The 26,871-nt window shown below is 43.6% G+C and overlaps 1 protein-coding gene across 1 annotated transcript in view; it reads left to right on the forward strand.

The window, feature by feature from the left end:
* The window catches only part of ASAH1 (N-acylsphingosine amidohydrolase 1), a 167,253-nt gene that overhangs the window by 34,630 nt on the left and 105,752 nt on the right, over nucleotides 1-26,871 (forward strand). Inside the window, exons 5-6 of the mRNA XM_069200267.1 lie at nucleotides 5,615-5,693; nucleotides 8,050-8,124. Coding sequence (XP_069056368.1) covers nucleotides 5,615-5,693; nucleotides 8,050-8,124 — 154 coding nt within the window. The remainder of the gene's footprint in view (nucleotides 1-5,614; nucleotides 5,694-8,049; nucleotides 8,125-26,871) is intronic.

A 26,871-nucleotide genomic window follows, 5' to 3' on the forward strand; every position in this document is an offset into this window, starting at 1 on the left:
TTGAGACCAAGTCTATGCGCTCTTTGAAATTCCAGAGGGGGGTTGAAAGTTGTATCGGCTAGTTTGGGGAGCGTGTCTCGCAAGTAAGAGAGGATATCTGTACCCTCAATGCCTTCTCGAAATCCAAGGAAAAGGACGTTGTTTCTGCTGCTTCTGTCGTCAAGGTCGGTTAACTTGCTGCGAAGGTACAAGAGTTCCTGATCTCTGTCAGCCTGTAAGGCCACTTGACTTTCCACAGCCGCTACTCGATGGTCCAGTCCGGAAATTTGTGACTGGAAGCCCTCTATTTCCAGGCGCATGGATCTCGTTTCCACTGATAATGCTGTCATGGCATTTGCAACCTACTGCCGATATCTCCTGCAGTATGCGATCCATTGATACTCCTTGAGCGTCTTCTGACATGGTGTCGTGTGAGGGGGGTGGAAAGTCCGCAGTGAAAGGGTGTTTCTGTTGGCACAGGGCTTCCGAGAAGAGTAGTTGGCGGGCAGGCTTACCCGGTATTACCTCTGGGCATTGCGGGTTTCTCTGTACAGATGGGGATCCGAGGGGGTGCCCGTCCGTGTCACAGTGAGGGCGATCAGCATGGGCGTGTGGGCAGCAGAGGAAAGAGGATGGCGGGGGGGTGAGGAGGACTCAGAGTAATTGATGAGTTCAAGTGAGTACCTCTCCAAGCGGCCTCCTGGAGAAAGCTGTTATTGGTGTATACGAGGGGAAGGATCCTAGTGTTGGCTCTATAACGTTCAGCGTCCCACTGGGCTGTGTCCGGGTAGAGTTTCCTGCTGCTCTCTCAGGTGTTAGTTTAGGGGTCCGTGGGTCTGTGGAGAGAGGAGTTGCTTTGGAGCCGAGGCCCGTTGTGGCTCCTGGCCCTCTTTGCTCTCCATGCCTCGTTAGTTCTAGCTTTGTTGGAGTCAACAGTGGCTTTTCACTTTTTCTGTTAGTGTAATATTGCTCCTTTTGTTATATTTGTATTGCTAGTTTTCCTTCCTTCCTCTTCTTTTTTTTTTTCTTCTTTTTATTCCTTGCTCCTTCCCCCCCCTCCTGTACTTGCCCCTCTTCTTATTAGGTGGTGTTTAATCCTTTGCTCTTTGCCTTCTCCTCTTCCCGTCGTTGCCCTCCCCTCTCTGTACGTTGTTGTATTTCTTTCTCTCTCCTCTCTCACTCATCCACCACCCTCACCTCCTTGTGTCTCTCATCCTCTCTGGCTCACTGACTCGGCCCTCGCTCCTCCGTCTTCTCTGGGGCCTCTGCCGTTTCTGAGGGGGCCTCCTCTGAAGCAGGTAAGGCTGGGAGATGGGGGCAGCCGTCCGTTGCGCTCCACTGATGGCGAGGCCTCTTGTCGCCGATCCCGTCGCCCCCGGCAAAAAAAGGGGGGGCTGAGGAGGCACTGGAAAGCGTGTTATTAGCACCGGGCCACCTCCTGTTGTTCTGGGCCGCGGCACCGGTCAGCTCCGTTCCCCCTCTCCGGCACTGATCGACCGGGAGGGAGGGGCAGGTGGCGCCCCGGCCTGTTGCCGGCTCCGGGGGCCGCAAACGAGCCGCCGCCGAGGTGTAGGCAGGGGTGGAGGGCGCGCTCCCCTACCTCGGGCCCCAGCGGGGGACGCATCACTCTGCGCCGAGGTGACTCCGCACTCGAGGCCGCGGCTCAGAGGCCTGCCGTAGGCCTCGAGCCTGCTCCCCTGGCTCCACCCAGTGTCTCTGGGGAGGGCGGTCCCCGCGCGCCAGGGACGTCGGCCGCTCGCCGCCTCCGACCCGTACGCCAGCCCCCGCTGCAGTTGGGGGTCCTCTGGTGCGCCGCCGCCACCGCCGCGTGGCCCGCCGCCGTGCGGAGCTCGGCTCTCAGGCGGCCATCATGGATCGCGGCCAGACCACGCCCCCTGCTTGAATTAATCTTAACCACTGGTAACTACTCTGACCTCTATTTCAGTCCATTGTGTTTTTTCCTCCATGTTATTACAGACAGCCACCTACAATATGCAAACCAGCCTTGGCCAGCTCCAACAGAGACACTGTCTACCATAGTCATTGTTGCACCTTATCAGTGCGATGCAACTTGAGGTGGCACAGTGAGGGCAAGATCCTTATATGGGCATACCTGTCACTCTAAGAACTTCACAGTGAAAAAAATAAAACATATTTAAAAATGGAACCCTTTAAATAATCTTATACACTGGTAATTGACAAGATTAGGGCTGCTTTTATATGGTTAGTCCCCCTTCTTTGTTTGCACAATAGAGTTAAATGCAACGAAATGGATTGCACCAATCTTAATTCAAGCATGTGCATCCCCTGTTTTTTTGCAGAGTGAGTTACCTTAAGCATTATTGGGAAGTCCAGACACGGATTTCGAGATTGCTGTATGAAAGAGACTTGGGTTTCATCTCTAATGATGCCCAAAAAGACGAAAACATGCCTGGGGTTGCAGGTCTTCGTTTTTGGGTTGAGCGTTAGCATTCGGCCTGCTGTATACTAAAGTATACAATAGAGTGAGCTCCAACGTTTTGATTTGTTATTTGCAGTGTCCTTCAAAAATCCTTGCTTGCTAGTGGTCAGTTCTGCCTCTTTGTCCTGCCTTTTTCACTTTGGGAGCAGCACAAAGTACTGTGTATTTTTGCTATGTCCTGTTTATCTCTCCTGTAAGGGACTTTTTTTTGGCATTTGTCTGTTTCACCTCAACAGTGTGGGTGCATGTTCAGTGCCCCCTCCCTACCAGCTCCCTCTGTAAACATAAACCAACAGCAGAGGGGAGCTTTTCCAGGGCCAGCTCGTCCTCGCTCTCATTATTTTCAGTCTGTGTGGCAACAAAAGTCCACTCAGTAATTTACAACACTAGGAGCTCTAACTGGAGCAAACACGAGAGCATTGCATTCCAAATGCTTTTTTTTTTTTTTATTGTTTCCTACTCATTTGGTGCCCATCGCTGATCTCAGCCACACAAATGAAAAAAAAAAAAGCGGCACGATCGCGCTATGTAAACCCCAGCGGGATCGCGCTGCGTTTTTTTTCTTTTCATTAGTTTGGCAAGAAAAGTCCAGTTAGGAGTTTACAAAGGTAATAGCTCTAACTCGAGCAAATGTGCGACCTGTTGCATTGAAAATGCTCGTTCTTTATATGTGTCGATTTCAGGTCCGTAGTAAGTGAGGGTGGGTTATATAATTATCTTTACATTTCAGCAGCAATGTGCAATGTGACAAGCACACCCTATATGTTCTAAAATTGCAGCATTTCACCATCAAAACCGATAAAAGCTTGGGACTCCCAATATGTATATTAGGTTATGGCGTTCAGTCTGTTTCTACATACCTGAAATCGAGACAGAGCAGCTGATTAGTTTGCACTCCCCTCTGAAGCGATGGTACCACCCACTTCTGAACTTATGAAATGTGACACAGCTCTCAGACTATAAACGAAGTTTGTCAACGAAAGAGCAGAGCTGAAGTGAGGTCGATAAAAAATTAGAATTTTTGTCAGCCAGGAACAGACAGCCCAGGAGCATTATTTTTACTTGCTTTCTGTGTTTATTTTATGATGTGCTGGCATCCGTCTTGTTTGTCTTGCCGCTTCTTCTGTGGAGAGAGAGAGAGGGAAAATAAAATTATGCTGGGGCTCGCTTAACAGTTTCTAGGACTTGAGCCTAAAAGGAGCGGGAAGTTGTTTTGTATTTGCGTTTCAATAAATAGGCTAGAATGGAAATAGCCAACACTGGTCTTTACACAGCAAGAATGAGGGGGAAGGGTTCCTTGCCCCGTTGAAATACTTTCATTTTGATGTCCGTCATTCACATTTATGGAACGGATAGCCATTTTGTTGCGTGCACAGAAAGTCATGTGGGGGCAGAAGACGTTTCAGAAAATGCACATGGTAGGCAGCAGCATGACTTTTGGCCCGGTTCCCTGAAGTTGCTTGAAGTTATGAGACGGAGGGATTTTGCACTGCAAGCTTTCACATTAAATAAAACCAGGGGAAAAGGAGAGGAAGGGGGAAGAAGAAAATATAATTCCCTTTACAAAAGAAGTTAGTGTGGACACGCTCTCGGCTCACCCCTCCACTTCTATGTGCTCTCATTTTTTCATTTTGCGCTTCAGTGGCACTCCAACCTCCACAAATATTCAAATGATAAGGATCTCATGTCACTAAAGGTATTTGTGAGCGTGCCACGGCAAGCATTCACAAAATTAAAGTTTTACATGCAATTCATAAAAGTTAAATGTAACTGGCACCTTGCTGAAAAATCTCGAAGTTTACCTCGCACATTGCACTGTGAGTTTACACAAAGTGCAAGAGAGTTGATGGTGATGTTAGCCTGTCCCCAGGTGATGTTAGCCTTTCCCCAATCGGGCTCAGCTTGTCGCCAGTGTTATGCCCATGACTTTCTAGAGGAGTCACTGGACCTTGCTGTAGAGATGATTTATTGGGTAGTGCAGCGCATATGTTTGCCACCAGTTCCTTGCCTGGCTTAGGTCCTTCTGCCTGTGCTTGTTGGGATATCCTGCATCAGCCACTCATTTAATATAATAATGCTCTCATGTTTGTTGCACACACTATTTAGATAACTCATTTTCTACACAAATTGCAGTGCTATCTAAGTTTCAAAGCATTAATGTAAACATGCATTAATACAACATGAATACTTACACACTTCAGCAGTTCTAGTCCATACTGGAATTTTACAGTGAATTTTGCAAGTAGATTTTGTGTAACTGTTTAGCTGGAACAGTAGGGCAGAGAGGACCTATGCTCCGTCTATGTACACACAGTGCAATAGATGCTGACTGCGATTATTTAAAAAACAATTAACTGAGTAGCGCCTGCGGACTGCTCTTTTTCATGAAAATTCTTTGATAGCTGTTAAGACTGGAATTGCTGGAATGAATTCCCTGGTTCATCATTAGCGCAGACGTTGGTCAGCGTAGGGCAATCCCTGGTTGGATTCAGGTGCTCTTGGCAGCCACACTGTGCCAAGGGAGATCCTTCTGTCTTAGCAACGCATTGTAATGTGGAGCACCCTACCACGTACTAATGGTATCTGCCAACCCATTCATTCATGCACTCCAAACCACATACATTCACATCAAACCAAAACACGTTGGTAAAAGACATTGTCATTTACAACGCCAATAGCTCTAGCTTTCGCATTGCAAATGCTTGTTTAGAGTTGCTGCAGTATAATAGTTTGGGCTGGAGTGCTCGAGTTGGAGTAAGATTGATTTGTGTGTGGTTGGCCCCTTTGTAACAGGAGACAAGCTAAAAATGATGGAATGAGCAATTCAGTAATTCAAGCATTTTTTTAATGCTAATTTATTTGTCTGCCCATTTTTTAGTCTGCACGTGAGCGATTGTGTCATTGAAAGATAAAACAACAGGTTTTTATGAACGAATATGCCTTGCTTTGTCTTAACAGACACAGATATGCATATTTGTGGGTTTAACTGTTTTTCCATGGTCATCTGACTGCAAGAGCAATCACTTAAATTCTGCATTGTCAACTGTTTCTCAATAGTCATGTGATCTGAGTCACCCTATGCTACGTATTATAAGTTGTAGGTCAAAACATTCGTAACACCATTACGAAATTTTGTACAAAGGTCTACTTGTCTTATTTTTCCTTTTCTTGCAGCCTTTGTTAGTAGGCAGTCTCCCTTACCCTTTTGGAGAAGAAATAAAAGGCATTGCTCATGCGTCTGGAATGGCTTTAGGTAATGCTCATTTTCAAGCAGTTCTAGATAAGCAAATGTATTTTTTTTCTGAAAGTGTGTACTGATAGTACTCCTTCGTCTGGCATACGAGTAAAGAATGTTGCTTTTCTTTCATTTGAGCTACAAAAACCTATTTCTTGCAAATTAAACCGTCTTTATCTTGTTTTTTTAATTCCTTTCTGGAGCTGTTTTGGATGTTGTTGGTTACTATTCTTCAGATGAGCTCTTCCATTCAGATTCACAAGATTTAATGAATTTAACACTAAAGTGATGAGTGTAACACTTTTAATTCCAAAGGCCTTTTCATCACTTTCAAAATCCACGGTTACAAAAGGATATTACAACCTAGTTTTGCAAACCTCCTCTACCTGTCCTCCACTGCTACAGTCCCCCACGCTTACCACACATATTGCCTTATCTTGAAGACCACATTCTCCATATCACATATGTTTATGCCAGAACCCTGTAGACACTGCTAATGCCAACTGGGCGTTCCTAACAAAATGCGAAATGACAAACTTGTGCTTTCCTTGGTTAGGATGGTAATTCTCTCCATTACCAGTGCAATAATTCTCAAATACCTTTTCCTGATACCTTTTTTTTTTATAAAACAAACACTTGCATCACATAACCATGAGCAAAAACTACACGATATCACCATGAGTAAATTCCCTGGCTCTTAAAGGCACTTGTATAAGGGATAGCCTCCAGGTAACAATCTTTTTGGGTTGTTGCAATTCTGGTATCTTTCCCAAATTTACCTCCCCACACAACTGAACATTCACTATGTAGACTTATCTTTTTAAACTTTTGGGCACATCTACACTGCTTATTACCATGTTTTTCTTGGAAGACAGCAAGCCGTTACAAGAGACACCTCAATGCATCATACTTTTCTGAGTATACCTCAGTGACAAAGAACAATAGAACTAAAAGGGAGCCACCTTCTTTGGTATTCCTGAACCCCACCTATCTCTGTCTGCCCCTTGCCCTCCTCATTTCCTCTTTTCATAGTTTATTCTTTCCCTTTCTTTTCTGTCATATTAGAATGTAGACTTACCTCAACTTACTTACCTCCCAAGACCAATCTTCAGCAGTTTTTTCATTCCCCAGTTCACAAGAGCAAATAATAATCAAGGTGGACTGTAACCCAAATGCCTAAAAACAGAGGGCGCTCTCTGAGGCATCAATCCTTTACCTTCATCTCTATTTCACAAGTCGGTGGAAAACCTGACGTTTGATCTAAAATGCTCATCATGCCTACAAGATTGTCAAAATAACTAGATTGGCACAATGGTCAAGAGAACCTTCAACTACAGCTGCTCTTGAACTCCATTCATCTTAGAAGACCGCTGTAAAAGGTGTAAAAGTTGCCTACTCCTACATCCTCAATGCCAGTATCCAAGAACAATAATAGGATCATCTTGAAAATAGACCCGTTATTTCCAGTGCCAAGAAATCCATCAGCTTCCACTGGACTGCCGATCCAGTTCAAGACACCCTGTCTTGCATGAAAATGACAGTCAGGCTCCGTCCCCCACTTGCCCAGATGTAATTGCCCACTCTTGTTAGCTCCTACTCTAATAAGGGGTGCACCCCAGTGCTTAATTTCTAAACCTGTAAGTGCAAGGGCTCTGAGTATTTCTCAGGAAGCTACTGTTGTTGCCACTACCCACTGTCCCTGCCAACACGGTCAGATAATATTCCAGCTGTAAATATGGCTGGACCCACATCTTTTATATATTTTTTCAAGTATATTGATGATCTGTGCTAAAAAAATATATACAGACACTGTGCCACCATGTGGTAGACTGTCATAAATATGCGTTGGTGTTTACAACTAAGTGCTGTTGCTAAGCACTGCTACAAATGGAGCTATAGAAAACATTCGATTTTCTGTCCAGACTGCCATACACTGAAACAGCTGTCTTTTTCTCTTTTCATAAGATCTCTGTTAACTCCAGCTCATCAGAAATTCCAAAACCCATGTTGTAAGGCTGAATATTACATTTAAAGAGATAGTGCCCCATCTTCTGTAATGAGGACCGGCAGTGTCCTACATTCATGTTTAACATGGTTGATAAGAGGCAGAACCTGCACTGGCTGAGCTAAAAATGTTTACGTAAATCATTTAGATAAATCTATTTCTAGTACCACTTACAGTCAAATAAGGGCAAAATGTGGTCCATGGGACAGGTGCTTTGTTTAATTTTGTATGAGCAGTGTATATATCTTGCAATGGCACAATGACCGCAAATACTTAAGTGCCGCCACATCACCCACATACCTTTTTTTGTAGGATGCTTATGTTTTCTGAATATATTTTTTATGTCTTTTTGTTTTTCTTTCTTTTTAGGGGAAGTGATGTTGTTTAACATTTTTTATGAAGTGTTTACTGTTTGCACCTCGATAGTTGCAGAAGACAAAACTGGTAAAAACATATAATTTATCTAAATATGTTGATAAATATTTACATCGCATACAAGCTAAGTACAGTTTTCAATACTGCCACGCTCACAGCATTAGCATTTCGGGGGTGGATGGATGTGTATTCGCCTATATAAAAAGTGAAACGCATCAACAATGAGTGAAGACATCCTCCTGGAAGTGGCCTTAGGTTATAGGACTCAGAAAAATTGTGTATAGTGTTATGCTATGCCCATATGTTTGTGTGTGTGTATCTATATGTGTGTGTGTGTATGTATGTGTGTGTGTGTATGTATATATATATATATATATATATATATATATATATATATATATATATATATATATATATACTGTGTAGGAAGCTTTAACACCGAAGCTCTCACTCACTCAGGAATGTGTTTTGAAAGAACGTTTATTTTATTGATGTTTAAGTGGCTCCAGCTGCTCAGCATTGACCACGTCTGGTGGACGTAACCTGCCTTCTGCAGGACCGAATCTAATATGTATACATATATTGTTAAAGCTGTAGTTCAGTTGAAGATATTTATTTTTGAAGTTCTACTTTGTGTTCGTACCACCAATGTAAACAAAGGTTGAAAGGTTTGAAGAGGCCTGCTCCCTGGTCAGGGAAAGTGGGAGACTTAGAATTACTTCTGGATGTGTGCGGGCAGCCGTCATTAGGAACAGGTATTGCATTGCATTGTATTTGCATTAATGAAGCGCTGAAATGCATTTGCGAATGGCACATTATTTTATGAGAGTGCTATGGTTGGAAGAGTGTATGTCCTGTGCTTGAGGTGGGTACTGTTTTGATGTCATATGTAAGGACCAGAGTTGTGCTCTTACTCTGATTTGTCAGTGCTTAACCAGGAGGCTGAAGAGAAAAGTAGTGATTTATAAGATGCTTAAGTATTCAAGCCAGTGAATGGAAGGTCAAAGAGCATGTGAGTGTGCTGGAGTCTCTGTGCAAAGTATTTCATATTGTGTGTATGGCAAAGAAATTTCAACCCATGTTTCCGCTAGTATATAGCAGTGGGTAAAAATAAATCTGGTTTGGGGTTTCCCAGGAAAGTCAGAAGTTGTAGACCTCCGGTTAGATCACGTGGGCCCCTCTACATGAGGTGTCCTGGGGCTTCAGCACCACAATCTCTTAATCTGTTGACCAAGTACTCCTTTTACCCCTTGACTCACAGGCTAGCATGACAGAGCAGTCCAGGGCTGACCTGGGTATGTGCTGTGAGCTAGAAAACTCAGAACTCAGTAACGCACAACAATAATACTCAATAAATCAATGCTTAGTGCTCAGTCAATGCCTTTACTTTGAAAAGGAAAATTACTTCAATGCACACATAACTAAATACTACACAGATACCACAAATATAATACAGGAGTTCATTGGAGTGAACAATCTGGAACCTCCTCCTATAAGGTACCTTGCACAATAACCAGGATACAAATCACCTACACTGACCACTTACAACAGGGACATCTAACGGTGTAACCCTAATCTGTCCCCATTATCTGTGAGGTACCCTCTTACATTTTTTTACTCCTGAAGTCCTTAACTTGGAAGGCCAGCAGCACACCCACTTAAAAGGATAATAATAATGAAATTAGCTTTTCACAATCAAGAGACCTAGACCTAGGTGCTTTTTTGGGGTTCACAATACACATACAATGTATACAGCCTTTTACAATACTTTTCATGATCATTAAAACAATTCTTCAGTCTTTAACTATTTAAGTGAGGTTACCATCTAGGTAGACTAAGCAGTACTTAGAGAGAGCTAAGAAGGAACAGAAAACATTTACAAGATGTCTTTAGTTGAAGACTTGGACATTAAATTTGACTAGACCTAAACTATAAAACATTGCCCCGAGGTCTGTTCAGTGAGATACCAACATGTATGATTGCCAGACCTAAAGTCGTAGCTGTGCTGCTCTCGATAGAGAGCATAGCCCCTTCACTACCCTTATGCAATGCCATAAGTTTTCATAGAAAACCCTGGAACTAAAATGATAACCAGCTCCAAATTTATGGTCAGACTTAATTTTTCTGTGGCTCAGGCTCCAGCCTACAAGCCGGTTATGCGTCATAAAATAAATAATTACCATTTCACTTGGTTTTCATCATGTGCACAAAGAATACATAAGCACCAGCACACTTTCACAGGGGCCACTGCTCCTTTGTGGGGCATACAACTATTATAGTGTGTGGCAGTGAGGTCTTCAAATCTGTAGGCACCCAGACCGTGCTCCATGCACAGCAGTTCTACTTTGATGTGGGCCAACTTGTGGGAATAGGTTAAATATCCAGGGAACTCATGATCATGCTAATGGTTTTACTACTCTGGACCACCTCCAAATCGCTATCTGTATTATATCCACTGAGGTCATGCCAAAAGTGATTAAGAAGCTGCAGTAGAGAATTGGCATTGTTTGTTTAGCTGTAGTGTATGTCAGTACTCTTGGGGCAGCTGGGGTACAGGAGAGCAAGATCCCTGTGTACTCTCTGACGTGGTTATTTTTTCTAGTTAAGTATATGTTTGATGACATCAAATACGTGTGGCACAGATCAGTGGATTCAGGCATTGTTTTATATCCATTCTAGCAACTGTTATGTAGCAAATCACTCTGTATGCCAAAGATGTGTTACTACAAATGAGTACACATTTCCTTTTTTGTTGGTCTGATAGGGGATGGGAAATTATATGATCATTCTTAATGTCTGCATGAGTTACAATGTTTAGCATAGAAGCGACAATTGAGCATTTCGAAGTTAACTGAGGGAAATTGTACAGCCCAAGGGAATGAAACCTGCCAGAGCCTCAAGGGACCTGGTAGTCCTAGTAGCATTACTGTTTGTCTTACAAACCTAGCATCTCCTGATTGCACTAGCTGGTGGTGCCACTGTTCATCACTGAGTCGTATCAAATACAATTTCACTTCCTGTATGCTGGAAGCAGGTTTCTACAAACATATACAACAAATACAGTTCTGTGACGCTGTTTATACAATGGAAGGTTCTCTCTTTTTCCTTCCTTCATATGGGAATTTGTACCAGGTTGTAGTTTTTATCAAAAGATAGCTCAAGAGGTTATCTGGATTTACAAAGGGCATAATGTAGCTGGAGATTGTTTTTGATGATTCATATCTTCCCAGGGACAGAGTTTCAGGTTTAGCCATTTGTGCAGAAAAATATTAATTCCTTTTTGTAGGAAGGGGATGGTCAACTGTGGAGCCTGCCAGAAGTGAAGTATTCTCTTTTTGAATATTTTTTTTTAATTTACTTGGATGAAAGCTGGGCCTTCGCCATGATGCTCAAGGTTTGAAATATGAGAGCTCTGCAATGGGTGACCAATTAAGTGCTTCAAAAACTGGTGAGCTATCATCAAACGCGTGAATATTTAGTAGTTGTTGTGCAGTGGCATTCTTGATTTGCTGTAGTCATAGCTGTAATGATGTGACACCACCTGGGGTTGAGGGGGTCTCCTAGAACTTCTATGGGAATCCTAGAAAATGTGCCTGAAGTTACGTATAGTGTAGAAAATGCTTCTCATGACTTGGTTTTTCTGGGGAGCTAGGGATTGGCTGGAGTGCATGATCACTTGTAGCGTTCTCAGTTCTGTCAATGTTGTTGCCACTATTCCAACTTCCTGGGACTGGATTGATGAGGTATGGTAGTTCTTTTTATCTCTGCATATCAATATTTTGATGAGTCAGGTTTAAGATGGTTGGTCAGTATCAATTAGTCGATTGCTTGGAGACATAGATCTAATCCTAATCTGTGGCTATTTTAGTTTCAGGTGATTGGAGTGTCATTTACATAACTGCATAAATGTAATATGTAAGTTGAAGGATGTAATTCGAGCAGTTACTGAGCTGAGGTTGACAGTGAAGAAAAAAGGGCAATTATTTGACCCTGTGATGCTTGTGCCTAGGTTTTAAAAGGTGGGTATTTTACTAAGGGAGTTACATGATGTTTTATCTTTCAGCTAGATAGGAGAAGATCCAGTACAGAGTGATTACTTACTCACGGTCTCTGTAAAAAGGAATGGTGATCAACTGTGTTGAATGTGGAAAATACAAGAATTGCAGTAACACTGTTGTGAGTAAATTGTCCTAATGGTGTTAAAAGCTGTGTTCCTGGGTGGAAACCAGTTTGTTGGTCTGAGAATAAGTTTTGTTTTTTTCTTCAAAGAAATCACAAAGGGATGTTAATGCAGGTATTCCTTTAAATTTGTCAAGAAAAAGGCATTTCAAGATTGGTTTGTTGCTGGCGGGTCTGTTGGGTCGGGCTCATTGTGCTTTTAAAAAAAATATATTTGATTGATTTTGCTGTTAAACAAAAGACACAGCCCATAAGGCTGACATTACAATTAACAGTGTGTCAAAGAAAAATAAAAAGAAAATTGAAACTGTCTGCAAACATGATTCCCTGTGCCCCTGACCCAACAGTTAGTATTTAAGTAGTACATAGAGCTGCATACATTACTCAACAACCCATATTCACTTTGGTGACACTCAGCCCGTAAGTGCTCTAATTTCATCATCCAACAAAGAATACCTTGGCTGAATAGGTTCCAGAACAATATCATGGTAATCCAGCAACACCTGCCTTATTTTGGGCTGTTTCTGAGGGCAACCTTTTGCCTTATATACTGCCATCTCCATCCCCATAATATGGTCCATACCACTCTCCTACACTGCCAAGGACAGGGCCAGGGGCTGCAGCCTTCCACTCCCTTGCAATGTCTTGTTTCACCAAGGTGAGGCCTAAGTATAAGAGGGATAAGCAACACTTATTACTGCCCAAAACATTGGTGAGATGCAGCAGAGTTAGTTTCGGATCCATTGGAATTGACCTGGCGAGTACTTCACCCAGACAAGTCGTCACCCTATGCCAGTATCGCTGCAGAGCTGGGCAGCCCCATACTGTGTGTATAAATGTGCCCTCCGCTGTACCACATCAAAGACAAGTCAGAGATGCCACCAAGCCAATGCGCCAGAGCTTATGACATGTGAAATAGATTCTTTAAAGATATCTAAGTTGAATAAGCCGCAGACGGATTGCTATTGAAGCAACATGAGGCGCCCCGAGTGCCTCTGTCCAGTCCTCGTTTTTTAGGGTCCCCAAATCTGTCTCCCACGTGGTCCTGAGAGCCTGGAATGCTTCAGGTTGATTGGATATGTGTTTGCTATATCCGTGCAACTTTATAGTCTCCCAAGTCTCCCATCAACAGTTTACCCTTTACCCTCTAAAGGATTAAATTCAGATAGGGCCTCCAGGTTCACTACACATGGAGTCAGGGCGTGGTGGAGCTGGAGATACCTATGAAACTGACTGCGATGAAGTTAGTATTCTGGTTATAAAATTTGAAAGGGCTTTAGGACAGTCCCATTCCGCATGTCCCCCAAATGTGGAGATCCCGATGAGGTCCCATCGGCGGAAACCTTCCAGGGCGGTCAACTGCGAAAGTAGGCTACACCTCCACAGGGGTGCCTGTTCCGTCAGTCTGTTCCACCACCCTGTCTGGCGGATGGAGGAACGCCACAAGGCGAAGACCAACTTTGTCACCAGAGGAATATTCCTCTCGTTGTCCACTTCATATTAAAAAGACAGGTTATGTACATTTCCCATGACTCATTTTTCCAATGTGTATGCAGGGTTGCCTGGAGAACCATGACACTAATCATTGAATATTAAAAGATGTGATGCATGATGGTATGAGTCAATGTCAGCTGCTGCGATTCCCCCACAATAGGTAGACTGGAAGCATTTGTTTACTGCTATACGTGGAGTCATGCCATCCCATAAGAAGGTCATAAGGAAAGCATTCAGGCAACAAAACCATTTCCTTGGGATATCATATGGGAAGTTCTGCAACTGGTACAGAAACTTCGACAGTGACACCATATTGAAGATGGCGAACTGGCCAGTCAGCGGCAAGACAGACCATATTTGGACATCTTTCCGTAAGTGAACCAGTACTGGTTCCAAGTTAAGTGCCCACACCAGGGTCTCTTTAGGTGATATGACCACGCCAAGCTATTTAAACCCGCAGTCCAGAAGCCCAATCCACACCCCGGGAACCCCTCACTTTCAGGAATTCTCTGGATTTAGATCGGTTAATGTACAGACCTGAGGTCTCCCCAAAAACGCCCATAATCTGTAACACACGAGGAACAGATTCAGCCGGGAAAGAGTGGGGGGAAAAAAAGGACATTGTCTGCATACAACGCTATCCAATTCGATAGTCCTTCTCCCCACTCGAATCCCAGCACCTGTGCGCCAATCCTTATCCAGACCTCCAGAGGCTCTCCAGCAAGAGTGAACTACAGAGGGGACAAGGGACAGCCCTGTAGTGTCCCTTTCTTCACTTGTGACAAGTTTGATCAGGCGTTCCGATGGGGCGATGACAATTCCCGCTGAGGACTAATGTGACCGCGATGAGGAGTACAGTGCACTCTTGGGGAAGTGGGTTTTGGGAAGAGAAAAAGAGGAAATACTAGCTTCTGCTTTGTGGACTGCAGAATCTTACTGCTGGACGATGGACTGCGTGTCCTGTTGGGCATCAGGACTTCTGATTTCTCAAAATACTGGGTTCTTGTTTTTTGGGATTTTGGGTTGCAAAAGAATGACTTTATTAATACATTGAATTAGCATAAACTATTGCAAAATGTCAGTTATTATTTCCTTTTTGTGCATAAGTATCTATAAGGCTGAACAAGTCTCTTCCTCTTTTTACAAAACTTTCAGTCTCTAAAGCAATGTCCAAACTCAAAAACAATCAACTTGACTAAATGGCGTCTTTGTGTTCTGGCGTAATCTCTTGGCAATAATAGTTTTGATAAACTTGCTCTATTTCCTATCTCCTTATTCTCATGGGAGAGCTTGTTACAGGAAATACGTCTTTCCTTAATGTCTGTTTAGCTGTATCTTGGATTCCCACCCAAACTATAAATCACACTAGTTCCCATTGTCATAAATTATTTAAAAGACAGATCTCTGTTTTGTTTCATTTAAGCAATTAATCTTTCTTTACCTTGATATGAAGTTACTTACTTAAAAATTTCAGAAGAACCCAAAAGTTTTTTCACCTTTCTTATTTTCTCTCTTTTATATGAAATATGGGATCATAGGCAGAATATGGAAGAAGCGAGCCGGGACTCTGCAGGAAGCCGACCGGAGGGCGAGGATCACCAGAACTCGACTGGAACTTGACTGGAAGCTTGTCAGAGAACGAGGAACTCTGGAACTCGACCTGAGGCAGGCTGGAGGACAAGGAACTTGACTTTCACTGGAACTCCACTGGAAGAAGGCTGGAGGGCAAGGAACTTGACTTGACTGGAAACAGGTGTGCAGAGCAATAGGTATGAAGCCAAGGAAAGCTTCAAACTCACAAACATCCTTAAATAAGCAAATGTGCATATGTGCTTTTGACAGTTGATTGCTTGTTAAGGAAATGAGCAAGTATCCTCCTGATTGTGGCACATGTTCAGTACAGATCACACTGTGAAGAGCACATGTTTTGGCAGTTACAGTTGGCACAAGTTTAGCAGGTGGAATACAATTTGTATAATCTACAAGCATTGGTTATAATAAGTCAGACGTTTAACAAGCATTGGTTATTACAAACTTGATATTTAAGGATGTAATGAATATATCTAAATAAGTCTGAATGTTGCAAGCAACAGCACCTTACTGTAATCGAGCTCTTGGATGTGCTAGTGTGCCCACAACAGGCACCAGCAACTCGGACCGATGCAGGTAAATCAGTGTACAATAGCTTGAGCTAAGAGAGGAAGTGAGGGCCAAAGTTAAGTCTGTGGAGTAGAGTGATGAGGTAGGTCCAGCTAACAGTATCAAAGGCCTTATGTGTATATCAGTCAAGAGGACCGCTGCCAGGCCCCCCCAGCCTCTCAATCAGCAACAACACATTGTGAAGGTGACGAATATTGTGGCAGGTGGCGCAACGAGGCATAAACCCCTGCCTGATCTGGATGAACTACATAATAATGTGTATCAGCCGGTTTGCAAGTGCCTTAGTCATGATCTTCACCTTCAGGTTGACTAACAACATTGGTTGGTTGGTAGGAGAAATACTCCTCTGGAGGCCTGCCCGGCTTAGGGAATAGCATGATCTCTGTGTGGTGCCAATCGGGTGGGAGTGCCGCATCGTGGGTCGTGAAGTGGATCACCTCTTGCAGGTGGTCCTGCAGTTTGGGCATAAAAGCTTTACAAAATTAGCATATAAACCCATTGACTTCCAGGGCTTTTCTATTGTTTAATTCTGCCAGGGCCATAGAGAGTTCATCTGCACAGTCCAACATGTTGAGGTCAACGGCAGAGAGCACTCTGAGGGGCTTGGCCTGAACAAACTCCACTATTTGGTCTTAGGACAGGACCTCCTGAGGAATGTACATCCCCACAAAATGGGCAGCGAAGCCATTGGCAACACTGTGGATCCTTGAGAAATGTTCCAGACGAATCGGTGGAACCAAAGAGCAATGATGAGTATTCTGACAGTCTGCAAAGCACTTTACTTTATTTGTCTCCCCACTGATAAATATGACTCTGGGCTACTCACCACGAGTGCTTGGCATCGTCCAGAGTTGCAGGAGGAGTCCTCATTGCCTGCGAGCCACCTGCCCATGAGCCACTTGACCCTACCCCTCAAGATGCATCATTTTAGTTTCCAGATCCACCATTGTGTGCATCTTACGGCCCTTCAGTTCTACTCAGTAGCTAATATTGTTCCCCTCAGTGCAGGCTTCATGGCCTCGCATAACATCACCAGTGATGGGGAGGACAGGAATATATGTAAGGAATATTTGGTAATAGAGCGTGCCATATGGCGACAGTAGTACCGATCCTGCAATTGCCAGGGCGATAGATGCCAATGAAAGGCTGAACGGCGACGACCGACCCGTAGCCTCAGAGCCACCGGGGATGGTCCAACAGTCCCCTGGCCAACACTGCAATATCTGAGATTCTATGTTGATAGGACCGAGGAACCAGGAAATAGTCCAGATGAGAAAACTGAGTCATTGTTCTTGATGAGTAGATGTGTATTGGACACTTTTGAGTTCGGAGTGGAAGGTGCCAGAAATTAGAAAGATGATGGTGAAACTCTGCTCAGCTTGACAAAGGTGTTGTAAGAAACCCACAGACCTACTAGCCATGAACAACGCATGGAGTTCTCAGGATGTGAGTTCTTTGAAGGTGACATGTTTGTGTCTGTTGGTTAATATTTTCATCACTGTCTTGACTTCAAATGATTGTGAGTTTGTAGTTTTGAGGGTGAGCTGAAGTTTTAACATTTTACCTTTGGCCACATGTTACTGTTATTATTATTATTGTTAGGGTTTCTCTGCGCCGTGGCACGTAAACAGTAAAGATAGAATCAGAAAAAGAGCCACGTTTTGAGCAGTTTTAAAGCAGGCAAAATCAGGGCAGGACTGCAGTGTAAAGGCAGTCTGTTCCAGTGGTGGGGGAGCAAGATAAGACAAAGATCTCCCACCATATCTGGCCATACGTATACAGTGTGGGCGTAACCGAGAATTCCCACTGTACCTGAGGTTACGAGTGGGCAGGTAAAATTACAGTTTCTGTTGTAGATAGAGGGAGCCGTTTCCAGACAGAAACTAGTGAACTAGGCAAAGAAGTTTAAACAGGGAGTGTTTTCTCACCGGCAGCCAATGCAGGGATTTCAGAGTGTGCTCAGGAGGGGTACGAGGGGGGAGTTTACAGACCAGGTGAGCGGCAGTGTTATGAACCACCTGGAGTTTAGCCAACGAGCCTAATTTGCTGCAACCATAAAGAGCGTTGCTGTAGACTAGCCGGCTTACAATCAGTGCCTTAGTGAGGGTTTTTCTGGTTGGAGGGGCAACCACCTGAAAGCCTTTCTAAGCAGGTGCATGATTCTGAAGCAGGCACCATTAGTGGAACAAGCATGCTGGGAAAGATTCTCACCTATCAAGATGCTCAAATGTTTTACTACCTTTTTGAGGAGGGGCCATGCCCAGTTCCAGAGGTCACCAGTCATTGACCCGTGAGCATGGGGCTTACCGAAAAGCAGAATTTCTGTCTTTTCGCTGTTCATTTGTACCATTACAAGATAATGAGGTAACCCCGTGTACCATTAGGTAGAGGTCAATACAAACAGCAAGTGGTCGACATGGATAGCGCAAACAATTGCTTTGCACCAGAAGAGATACATTTTCAAAGAGCAGAATAATTACTCGTAACTTCACTGATGGCAGATGAAAAAAAGGAAAAGAGAAAAGAACACACTAGAGCCACATATAAATACAAAAAATGTCATATATATAAAATCTACATGACATACACTGTAGTATTCCAAATAAACTGGTTGCTCTGTAATGTGAAAAAGTGATCAAAAGTGCTTGTAAAAAGTGACAAGAAGTGAATATTTACAAATAAAAATAAAAACAATTATGAACGGGTCACAGTGCACAGAGGCAACTACACCCAGCATGTCACCATACAACCATAGCCTATTTACAAACTCTTCAGTCAGACGGTCCACTGCTTATATGACAATTCCCTCCTATTGAGTGATAGTACAGTCCAGGACCCAGTTAAAAGCTTGTTGGCGTTTCGACCCCAAGAGAAGAATGGAAATTCAATGCCTGTAGCATGAGGACAAAAAGATGCGGGCAACCTGTAGAGTAATGCATTAACAATTAACATTGCATCTGGTGTGAACATAAACATGAATTAAAAATGCTCTCAAGAGACCGTTATGCCTTACCTGCAGAGTTCGAGTCAGTGGACCATTCATTGAGTATACAAAACTTTATTGTGGGTAATTGCAGTTATACACCACATCCAAGGTGGCGTCAAATGTCCTCTTATGCTCTATAATACGAAAATGAAAAAAAGGCACTGCATCTAATGCACAATACTTTAGTATACCAGCCCCAACAATATACTTCTTTCAGAAGAGGCACTCACCCAGAGACTCCCAAAGGTGTAGCATGAGTACATTAGATAATCCTCACATCACAATGTGAATAAGGCATTGCCTTTGAATGTACTGCAAAGCGGAGACCTCTTTATACAAGTTGTGGAATGAGCTGTAGATATAAGATTCTCATCGTAGAGCTTTCTTTTTGTTTCAGAGATTTGAAGGAACATTGTTTTTCCTTTATGATATTATACTTTACATATTTTTTCTTAGACAAAACATTTCGTTCATGCCTAAATACCACCTGTTTAAAAAGAGGATTTTGTGAGAAATGAGGTACGATGGAGGTGTAAGATTAGATGGTGTCCTTAAGCCAGTACACAAAAAAGAAAGGTTCCTTATTAAAATAGTGTCTTCATCTAACCTTCCTGAAGAACTAATGCTGGATTGGAGTTCTGTCTCTCATGGTACATTGAAATATAGCACATTTTATACATTTTTCTGGGAGCAACAAAGTCATTAAAAAAATTATTTCCCAGATAAAAAATGAGAACAGTTGCCAAGGAGTCCTAGATACAATTCCAGATACGATATGCAGGTGGGCCTCGACCTGGTGTGGACATTATGTGGGCCAGTGAGTACGTGTCCAGCTGTCTGGCCTGAGAAGTGCGTGGTCACTGTGTGAATACAGTTGGCATCTAACTTTGTGGTTTGTGAATGCATGCTGGGGCCAATCTCCGGGTACCATTGTAGTGTTGCTTCCTATTTGTGGGATCTGATCTAAGTTTTGTGCGACCTGTCGGTCATTAACCTTCAGGCCTGGGTCGCAGAGCCTGACTGACCATGTACCTAGGTGTTGGGGTTGTTAGAGGGTTCATGGTGGGACAATCCAACAGAGGGGATGCGACTTTGTGTATAAAAAATATTTTTCATGTTTAAAGGTGTCTTTTTGTTGTGCTCGTCATCACTGATTAATCCAATATCAACATTAGTGTGCTGGAGGTGTAGCACATAGAGAGATGGTGAGAGCTGCGTAACAGCAGAGACAGAAATGGCAATTGAAAAATGATTGTGCTTGGAGTCTTCATTGTTTTACGCTCCTCCGTGAAGAGCTTCAGTAAATACTTTGCTGGGTTACTGACTGCAAATGAGAGTTTGGGTTGAGATGTTTAGCTTTTTAGGGTTTTAGAAAGGTTAGAAAGTCTAAAAGGTTTTTAGTGTAGAAAACTATGTGCTGGAACCCAAAATATTGCTATTTAGTTTAGTGGTTCCAAAACGTTGTAGACCTATGACACACTTTTTAGAACAGCAAACTTTTGCGACCCACCTACCTTTAAAGGACATGAGGGGGCGATTTGTGAATATAACTAAAGCATTGTGTGGTAGTGCATTGTTATTTATTGAAAGACAGCACATTTTCCATTAGAATGGCCACTAAATATGTGCAGACATACAGGTTTACTGATAAAAAAACATATAACCTAAATGATAATGTGTGGAAATCTGGTTTCTGCAAATATTTATATGTGCCAAGTAAGTGTTGTAGTTTGTTTTGATCTTCTTAAAATCTCTGTTTCTAACACACTTCAGAATTACAAAAAAAAGTGCTTCATTTATGCTTTCTTAACTGCTGGATGCCTGCTGTTCATTTACAAATATTTGCATTTTGTTATGTATAGCAAACAACCTCCTATAATCACATAATTCATTTTAAAAACTCCTCTGACTGCAGTCGGAGAAAAAAAAGTAAACACCAATCCCCACTGTGGCGGCTAGCAACATTTGAAAGTGGTGGGGCGTAAAAGCACATACTACACAAAATTGGAGGTGCTGCTTGCGCTTTGTTTGCAGACACACTGTCACTAACCAGACAGCTCGTATTTAGTTGTCAACATTAAGTGCATTTTACAAAGGAGCAGCTTTTGAAGCTTTTCAGAACACAGAGTGGTTCTGAAAAGGCAGTGTGCAATATAAAAATACGGAAAGTATCGCAACTACACCCTACAGGTGAATTCTATGGGCTGATTCAGCATCTGTCAATGGCACTCTTTTTGACTTATATTTCATGATCACCGAACTAAAACATGCCTTGGCAAAACCAATATATCTGGCTACTTTCTAAAGTGCATGTGCTTCTTCATTGATTGATAGCATATCATAGCCTTATAGGTTAATGTGTGTCGTTCTGTGGGTGAATGTGAGAATGAGACGTTGGCTGGAGGAATGAGCCGATAACTGAGTGCCCAGTAACTGGATGAAAGTGAATGAATGGATGAGAGGGTGAGAGCATGGATGATGGTTGAATACATGATGGATGGCTGTGTCAGCAGGTGAGCACATGCATGGCTGATTGAGTGAGTGCAGGGATCGATAGAGACAAGTTGTTCCAGTTGTACAGGATACAGCTTGAGACTGCAATAAGAGCAATGTAATAAAAATGCTAAGAATTACTAATATTGTGCTAGTTCGAGTATTACATGCAATCTGAATACTACTGTTCCACGACTGCCCACAAAATATGTAAAAAAAAAAAAACACACAAAAAACAACACCGTCATTATTACAGTTCGCCAATTTCACCAGCGATAAGCACCATCAGGTCACGCATGCCCACGAGTTATTCTTCTGTATGCATAGCATTATTTTTATATATGAAGTCCTCAGCACAACAGACCTAAGCACGAAACCTGTATAGCACGGAGCATCTAGGCGCCTACGAATGATACAGGGGTCACAGTGATGATACGTAAGACACAGACTCAGACATTTTGTCTCCACTCTGTTTATTTCAGTCAAACGTTTTAGTCAAGTCACAGTATTTGATGATAGAAGCTCATGCTTCACCTGTAATTTCATGAGCCACAACCATCTTCCACCTTCCAGTCCTTCCATCAATGGTACCTTGAAGGTCATGTAACCTTAAGGCTGGCAGAGGATACGCGCCACGATTATACAACACAAATACCATTGTGGCCCACTATAAAACAACAATGCCATTACATTTCTCATGTGAATCTGCTTTTTGGTGCCCGTTGCGCCAACACAAAAACGTCCTCATTCATGCTTGCAAACCAATCAGCTACCTTAAACGGATGACCCATGACAAACAAAATGCTGCCTTAGAGCTCATACCGCACATCAACTAAATTGTAACACGCAAACAAACGAAAATTGTACATCATTCTTCCACTAGTCAAGAGCATACAGCACCCTCCGCCTGAACACTCCTATAGTTATGGCTTAGAAAAGCTATTTTGTGTGTGGCTACCAGATTATCACAGTTATAGCGTCAGAACTTTATTAGAAAATCCTTTTTTGTTTCATAAGTATGCATTCCCTTGCAAGCCGCAATTATTTATTATAGATTAAAAATAGATTAACGCTTGAGGCCCAAACTGGGAATAAGAGTGAGGCAGAAACTGCTGGAATGCAGTTCCCTAGCGCTTGACTCAGGCAGCGTGACATAAGAGTTGTTTTTTCACGCATGCTGCGCCTGCCCCAGAGTTTTAAATACATTCAATAAATCGTGAGAGACGAGGGTAACCGGCAGTAAAATATTGGTGCGAATTAAAGAAGCACTGGGGCCAACCACAGGGGCAGCGGAGCGTGCTCACAGTCTCCGAAGGTGCACCTCTGCCGGAGCCTCCATGGTTCCCCTGCTTCAGGACCCCTCGCCAGCCCCAGGCAGTGCTTCATCAGCAGAACCTGCCTCCTCGCAACTTTCTCACTCTGCCTCTAGCTGTGCCTCCCCCGAGACCCCTCTGTTCGCCTCTCTGCCCTTCACTGACCCTTTCTGTCTCATTCTTTTCCTCGCACTCTCTCCCTCACGTGTGTCCCTCCCTTTCTCTCTAGCTTCTCTCCCTCTACCTCGCTTTAGGTTCTCTCTTCTGCTCGCTCCGTTTCTGTGCTCTTTTTTCTCGCTGTTTGTGTCATGGATACATCTCTCTGTCATGTCCACTCGATTTTTTTGTTTTTTTTTGTTTTACCCCTCTCTTTTTCTCTGCCTCTCTCAATGGCTTTTCCTCGCGCAAGTCTCTGTTTTTTCTGTTTTTCATGTATACGTGTGATGCGATGTTTCAGTCCCCAGCAGTAGTCATTTATGTTTGCTGGTGTGTTGCTCCACATTCTCCGTGACTTCATTTTCATGTCCATCTTCCTCTTTTTCAATGTCAATCTAAATTGTAAATGTATTTTATTTGTGTAATTAATATCTTTGAACTACCTTTCTCTTAGACTCCCTCTTCTTCTTGCTTACCGCCTCTCTACCTCAGTATTTTATTCCATCTGTTTCTGCCTCTGTGCGCCACTCTCTCTACTTGCTTCAGTGTTCCCTGGTCGCTCTTCTTCTGCTTTTCTGTTCGCCTCAGTTATTTCTATGCATGTGCCCTCTCCCTCACTGTGCACGCTATGCTTTGCGTTCTTCTCCCTCTACCGTAACTGGCCACTGAGTGTGTCGCTATTGCAATACTGTTCATACCGTCTATGCTGTTCACAGCTTTCAGTCTTTGATTGGCCAGTGGGTGGCTGGGCCTGTTGACTATCCCTGCATGCTATACTGTGAAACGACAACAATGGTTACTGCTACACTGATGTGCTGTGTGCCAGCTTCTGTCAGGAGGACCTATGTCAAATACCATACTAAGCAGGATCGGGCCATCCCCTAATGTGCGATTCCACTCCAGTCTCTGGTGTCTGTTCCGTCTGCAGCCAGCGCACAGCCAACAAACCTACCCATTCCTGGAGCTGCTCTCATGCTGGTTTCAGCATGAGACAAGCTCCAGGAATGGGTGGAGCAGGCTAACCCAATGCTCCTTTTTAGACTGGGGGCCTGTGCCTGCCAGTGCTTAATTTGTGCTTGTTGTTTCCGGTGCTGAGCACCGGCACTTATTTTTTAGGGCCGGGGCTTATTCTTCTGCCCAAGCATTTGCTGCGAGCAAGCGACACATATGGAAAAGACAGAGGAAGGGAAAAAACGAGAAAATGTCATAAAGGGAGAAAGTAGAAAGCTGCAAGAATGAGCTGAAGGGGCAGGCAGTGGCATTATTTGGATTGAAGAGGCCTGAGGCGGCTTCAGGATTACACCGCCTCAGTATTCCGTGTTCTCACACTTAATTGCAGCAACCGCGTGTTTAAGAGGAGGGCTGTGCGCACCGGCACCTTTTTCTTTACAAATTAAGCACTGGTGCCTGTTATATACTAGGTAGGATGACAAACAGGTGCTTAGTTAACCTTAAGTTCATACATCTAGAGAACTTAGTACAGAAAAACCAATGTAAGACATTGGGTTATCAGTTGAGAGTTGGTGGGAGCCCCACTCAAGTAATAAACTCTACCCTTGTCAGGGTGGCCCACAAAAGTAATCAAATAACCTTTGCTTGACCCTCTAGGAGCTTGGTACAAAGCAGTTAGGCTTAACTTAGCGGCAATTAGTAAAGTATTTATGCAGCATTCAAACAGTAATAACGTAAAAACACAACACAAGGAAAATCCCAAATCAATTTTGAAAGATGGAGTAAATTTTAATAAATGACACCAAAACCACAAAAGGTAGAACCGGAGTTATGACTTAATTTTTTTTTTTTTTAACTAAAAGTAGTGTAGAGAAGCACAAAGTGCCAATCGTAGTTATGTGGTTGCACTGGCCCAGGTCAAAGTCAGGAGTTATAACTCACTGCTAAGTCGCGCAGGTCAGATACAGGAATCAGGAGTGCCCCAGGGGAAAGTTTACTTTCTACTTAGTCCAGTTCCATGCAAGCCTCAGTCAGAGCATGGGGAGATCATTGTTGATGCGAAGACCGGTCGTCATTTGAGGGTTGACCGCTGGGGGATCGTTGTTGTTGTGAAGTGCTGGTTGCCGGTTGGAGCTTCACATTGGCAGGAAACGTATGCAGTCCTTCCTGACACTAAGAGCACCATGCAGGTGAAGTCCAGAGACTATCTGGGAAGGTCATGTCGGCTGTCAGATGCAGCTCCTGCACTGCCCTCGGTGAAGTCCAGTTGTGTTCATGAGGAGACAGGGAATGGTTCTTTGCGATGCAAACAGCCCAGGACTTCTGGATTTTCACCTGTCGTCCAGTTCTTGCAGTTCTGAAGTAGGAGCAATATACTCTGGCACCAACCAAGGGTCCAGGACCTGGGAAAGCACTTCTTGCGGGGTTAGGACTGATTGCAGCAGAGGCCAGAAGGAGGATTCGGGTTGGCCCAGTTATTAGCGGTCACCTGGACATTTGCAGGGAAGGCTTGTGGTTAGCCGGTAGCTAAAACAAAAAGTCAGCCAACTGGCCCGTGGAATCTTATCTGGGATCCTTGGTTCAAGGCAAGCAGGTCTAGTCTTCAGACAGGAGAGCAGTCCTGATTCTCCACAGGTCCAGGAAGGTTCTGATGAGAGGTTTTGAGGGTGCAACCTTTACTCCCAGTGCCAGCCTGTGTGTGGGGGTCTCCTCCTTCGTCCAACCCTTTTAATTGATTTCAGGCAGCTCTTCTATTTATTCTCTACCCGGCTCCTCTTTGTCCAGTATAACAAAGGGAAAGCAGGACTAGGTAAGGCCTGCATTTGCCAGTGACAGGGAAGGCAGCTTCAGAAGTCCGTTAGGGGTGGGCACAGCTCTCCGTTTTCTCTTTGAAGCTCTGGAAGATCTGATTACAACCCCACAGGTCACCCTGCTCAGGAGAGGCACACTCTTCCCCAGACCCAAGGTCCTTATGTCCCCTATTTCGAAGGAATACACATCACACCACAGGAGTGCCGTGAACAGTCATGTGACCCTGGACACCGGCAGAAAAGCACATTTGGTTTAGGCAGAAAAAGGCCAACGTTCCCGAAGTGGCATTTTAAGAATAGTACGTTATAATTCAACTTAAGTATTAAAGAGGATTTAATCAACTTTATTATTAAAAAGGGTTTTAAAATGTAATTCACTTTAGTTGAGGATTTTTTTCTTTATGCTCCCAAACTGAAAAGAACTTTTCAGTGCCAGGACATATAAACCTTAAGTACACATGTCCTATGTTTTAAATACCATGCCTTTGTGGTCTGCCTTATTGGTGATGTATAAGTTTCAAAAAAGAAGGTTTAGGCCTGGCAAATGGTTTATTTTGCCAGGTCAAAATGACAGTTTAGAACTGCACTGCAAGCTGCAGAGACGGGCTTGAGACATGTTTTACAGTGCTACTTTAGTGGGTGTCGCAATGAGTGCTGCAGCTCACGTGTAACTTACAGGCTCCATGTACATGTAATGCCATTTACTAGGGAGTTATAAGTAAATGAAATGACCCCTCCTGTTCACCGCCCTGCTCCTGGCACTTTTGATCCACTTCCTCCTACTTCAGATCTGCTTGGCCCTTCTGGCCCTTCGAATTCCTTTGGACACTGTTCTCCTACCTCTGGTCTTACTTGTCTTCATCTGGTTGTGGTTCTTCTTGTCCTTGTTCTCCAAGTCATGGTCCCTCTGCCCTGGTTCATCCGGTATTTGTGGACCTCCCAGTGGCCTCTTAGTTGGTCCTTGTGTTTCTGATCCTGTTTCTCCTGCCCAGGTCCACTTTCCATTTCTTTTTCTTCAGCTCCTAGGTACTCCTGCTTCTGGTACTCCTATCTCTGGTCTTCCAGTTCCCCCTGACGCTGATCCTGGTCCTCTTGACACTTTTAGCACTGATCTTTGTAGTTCAGTTCCTCCTGCTCCTTCTAATGATAGTCCTTTTAGTGTTTGTCTTCCTCACCTTGCAGGGCAGATAAAAAGTCCTCCACATCTAGTTCCTATTGCTCTTCATGGACCAATACCAGGTCCTTCTTCCTCTCCTATTTCTGGTCCTTGTCC

Source organism: Pleurodeles waltl, chromosome 1_2 (genome assembly GCF_031143425.1).
Source record: "Pleurodeles waltl isolate 20211129_DDA chromosome 1_2, aPleWal1.hap1.20221129, whole genome shotgun sequence".
Classification (NCBI taxonomy): domain Eukaryota; kingdom Metazoa; phylum Chordata; class Amphibia; order Caudata; family Salamandridae; genus Pleurodeles; species Pleurodeles waltl.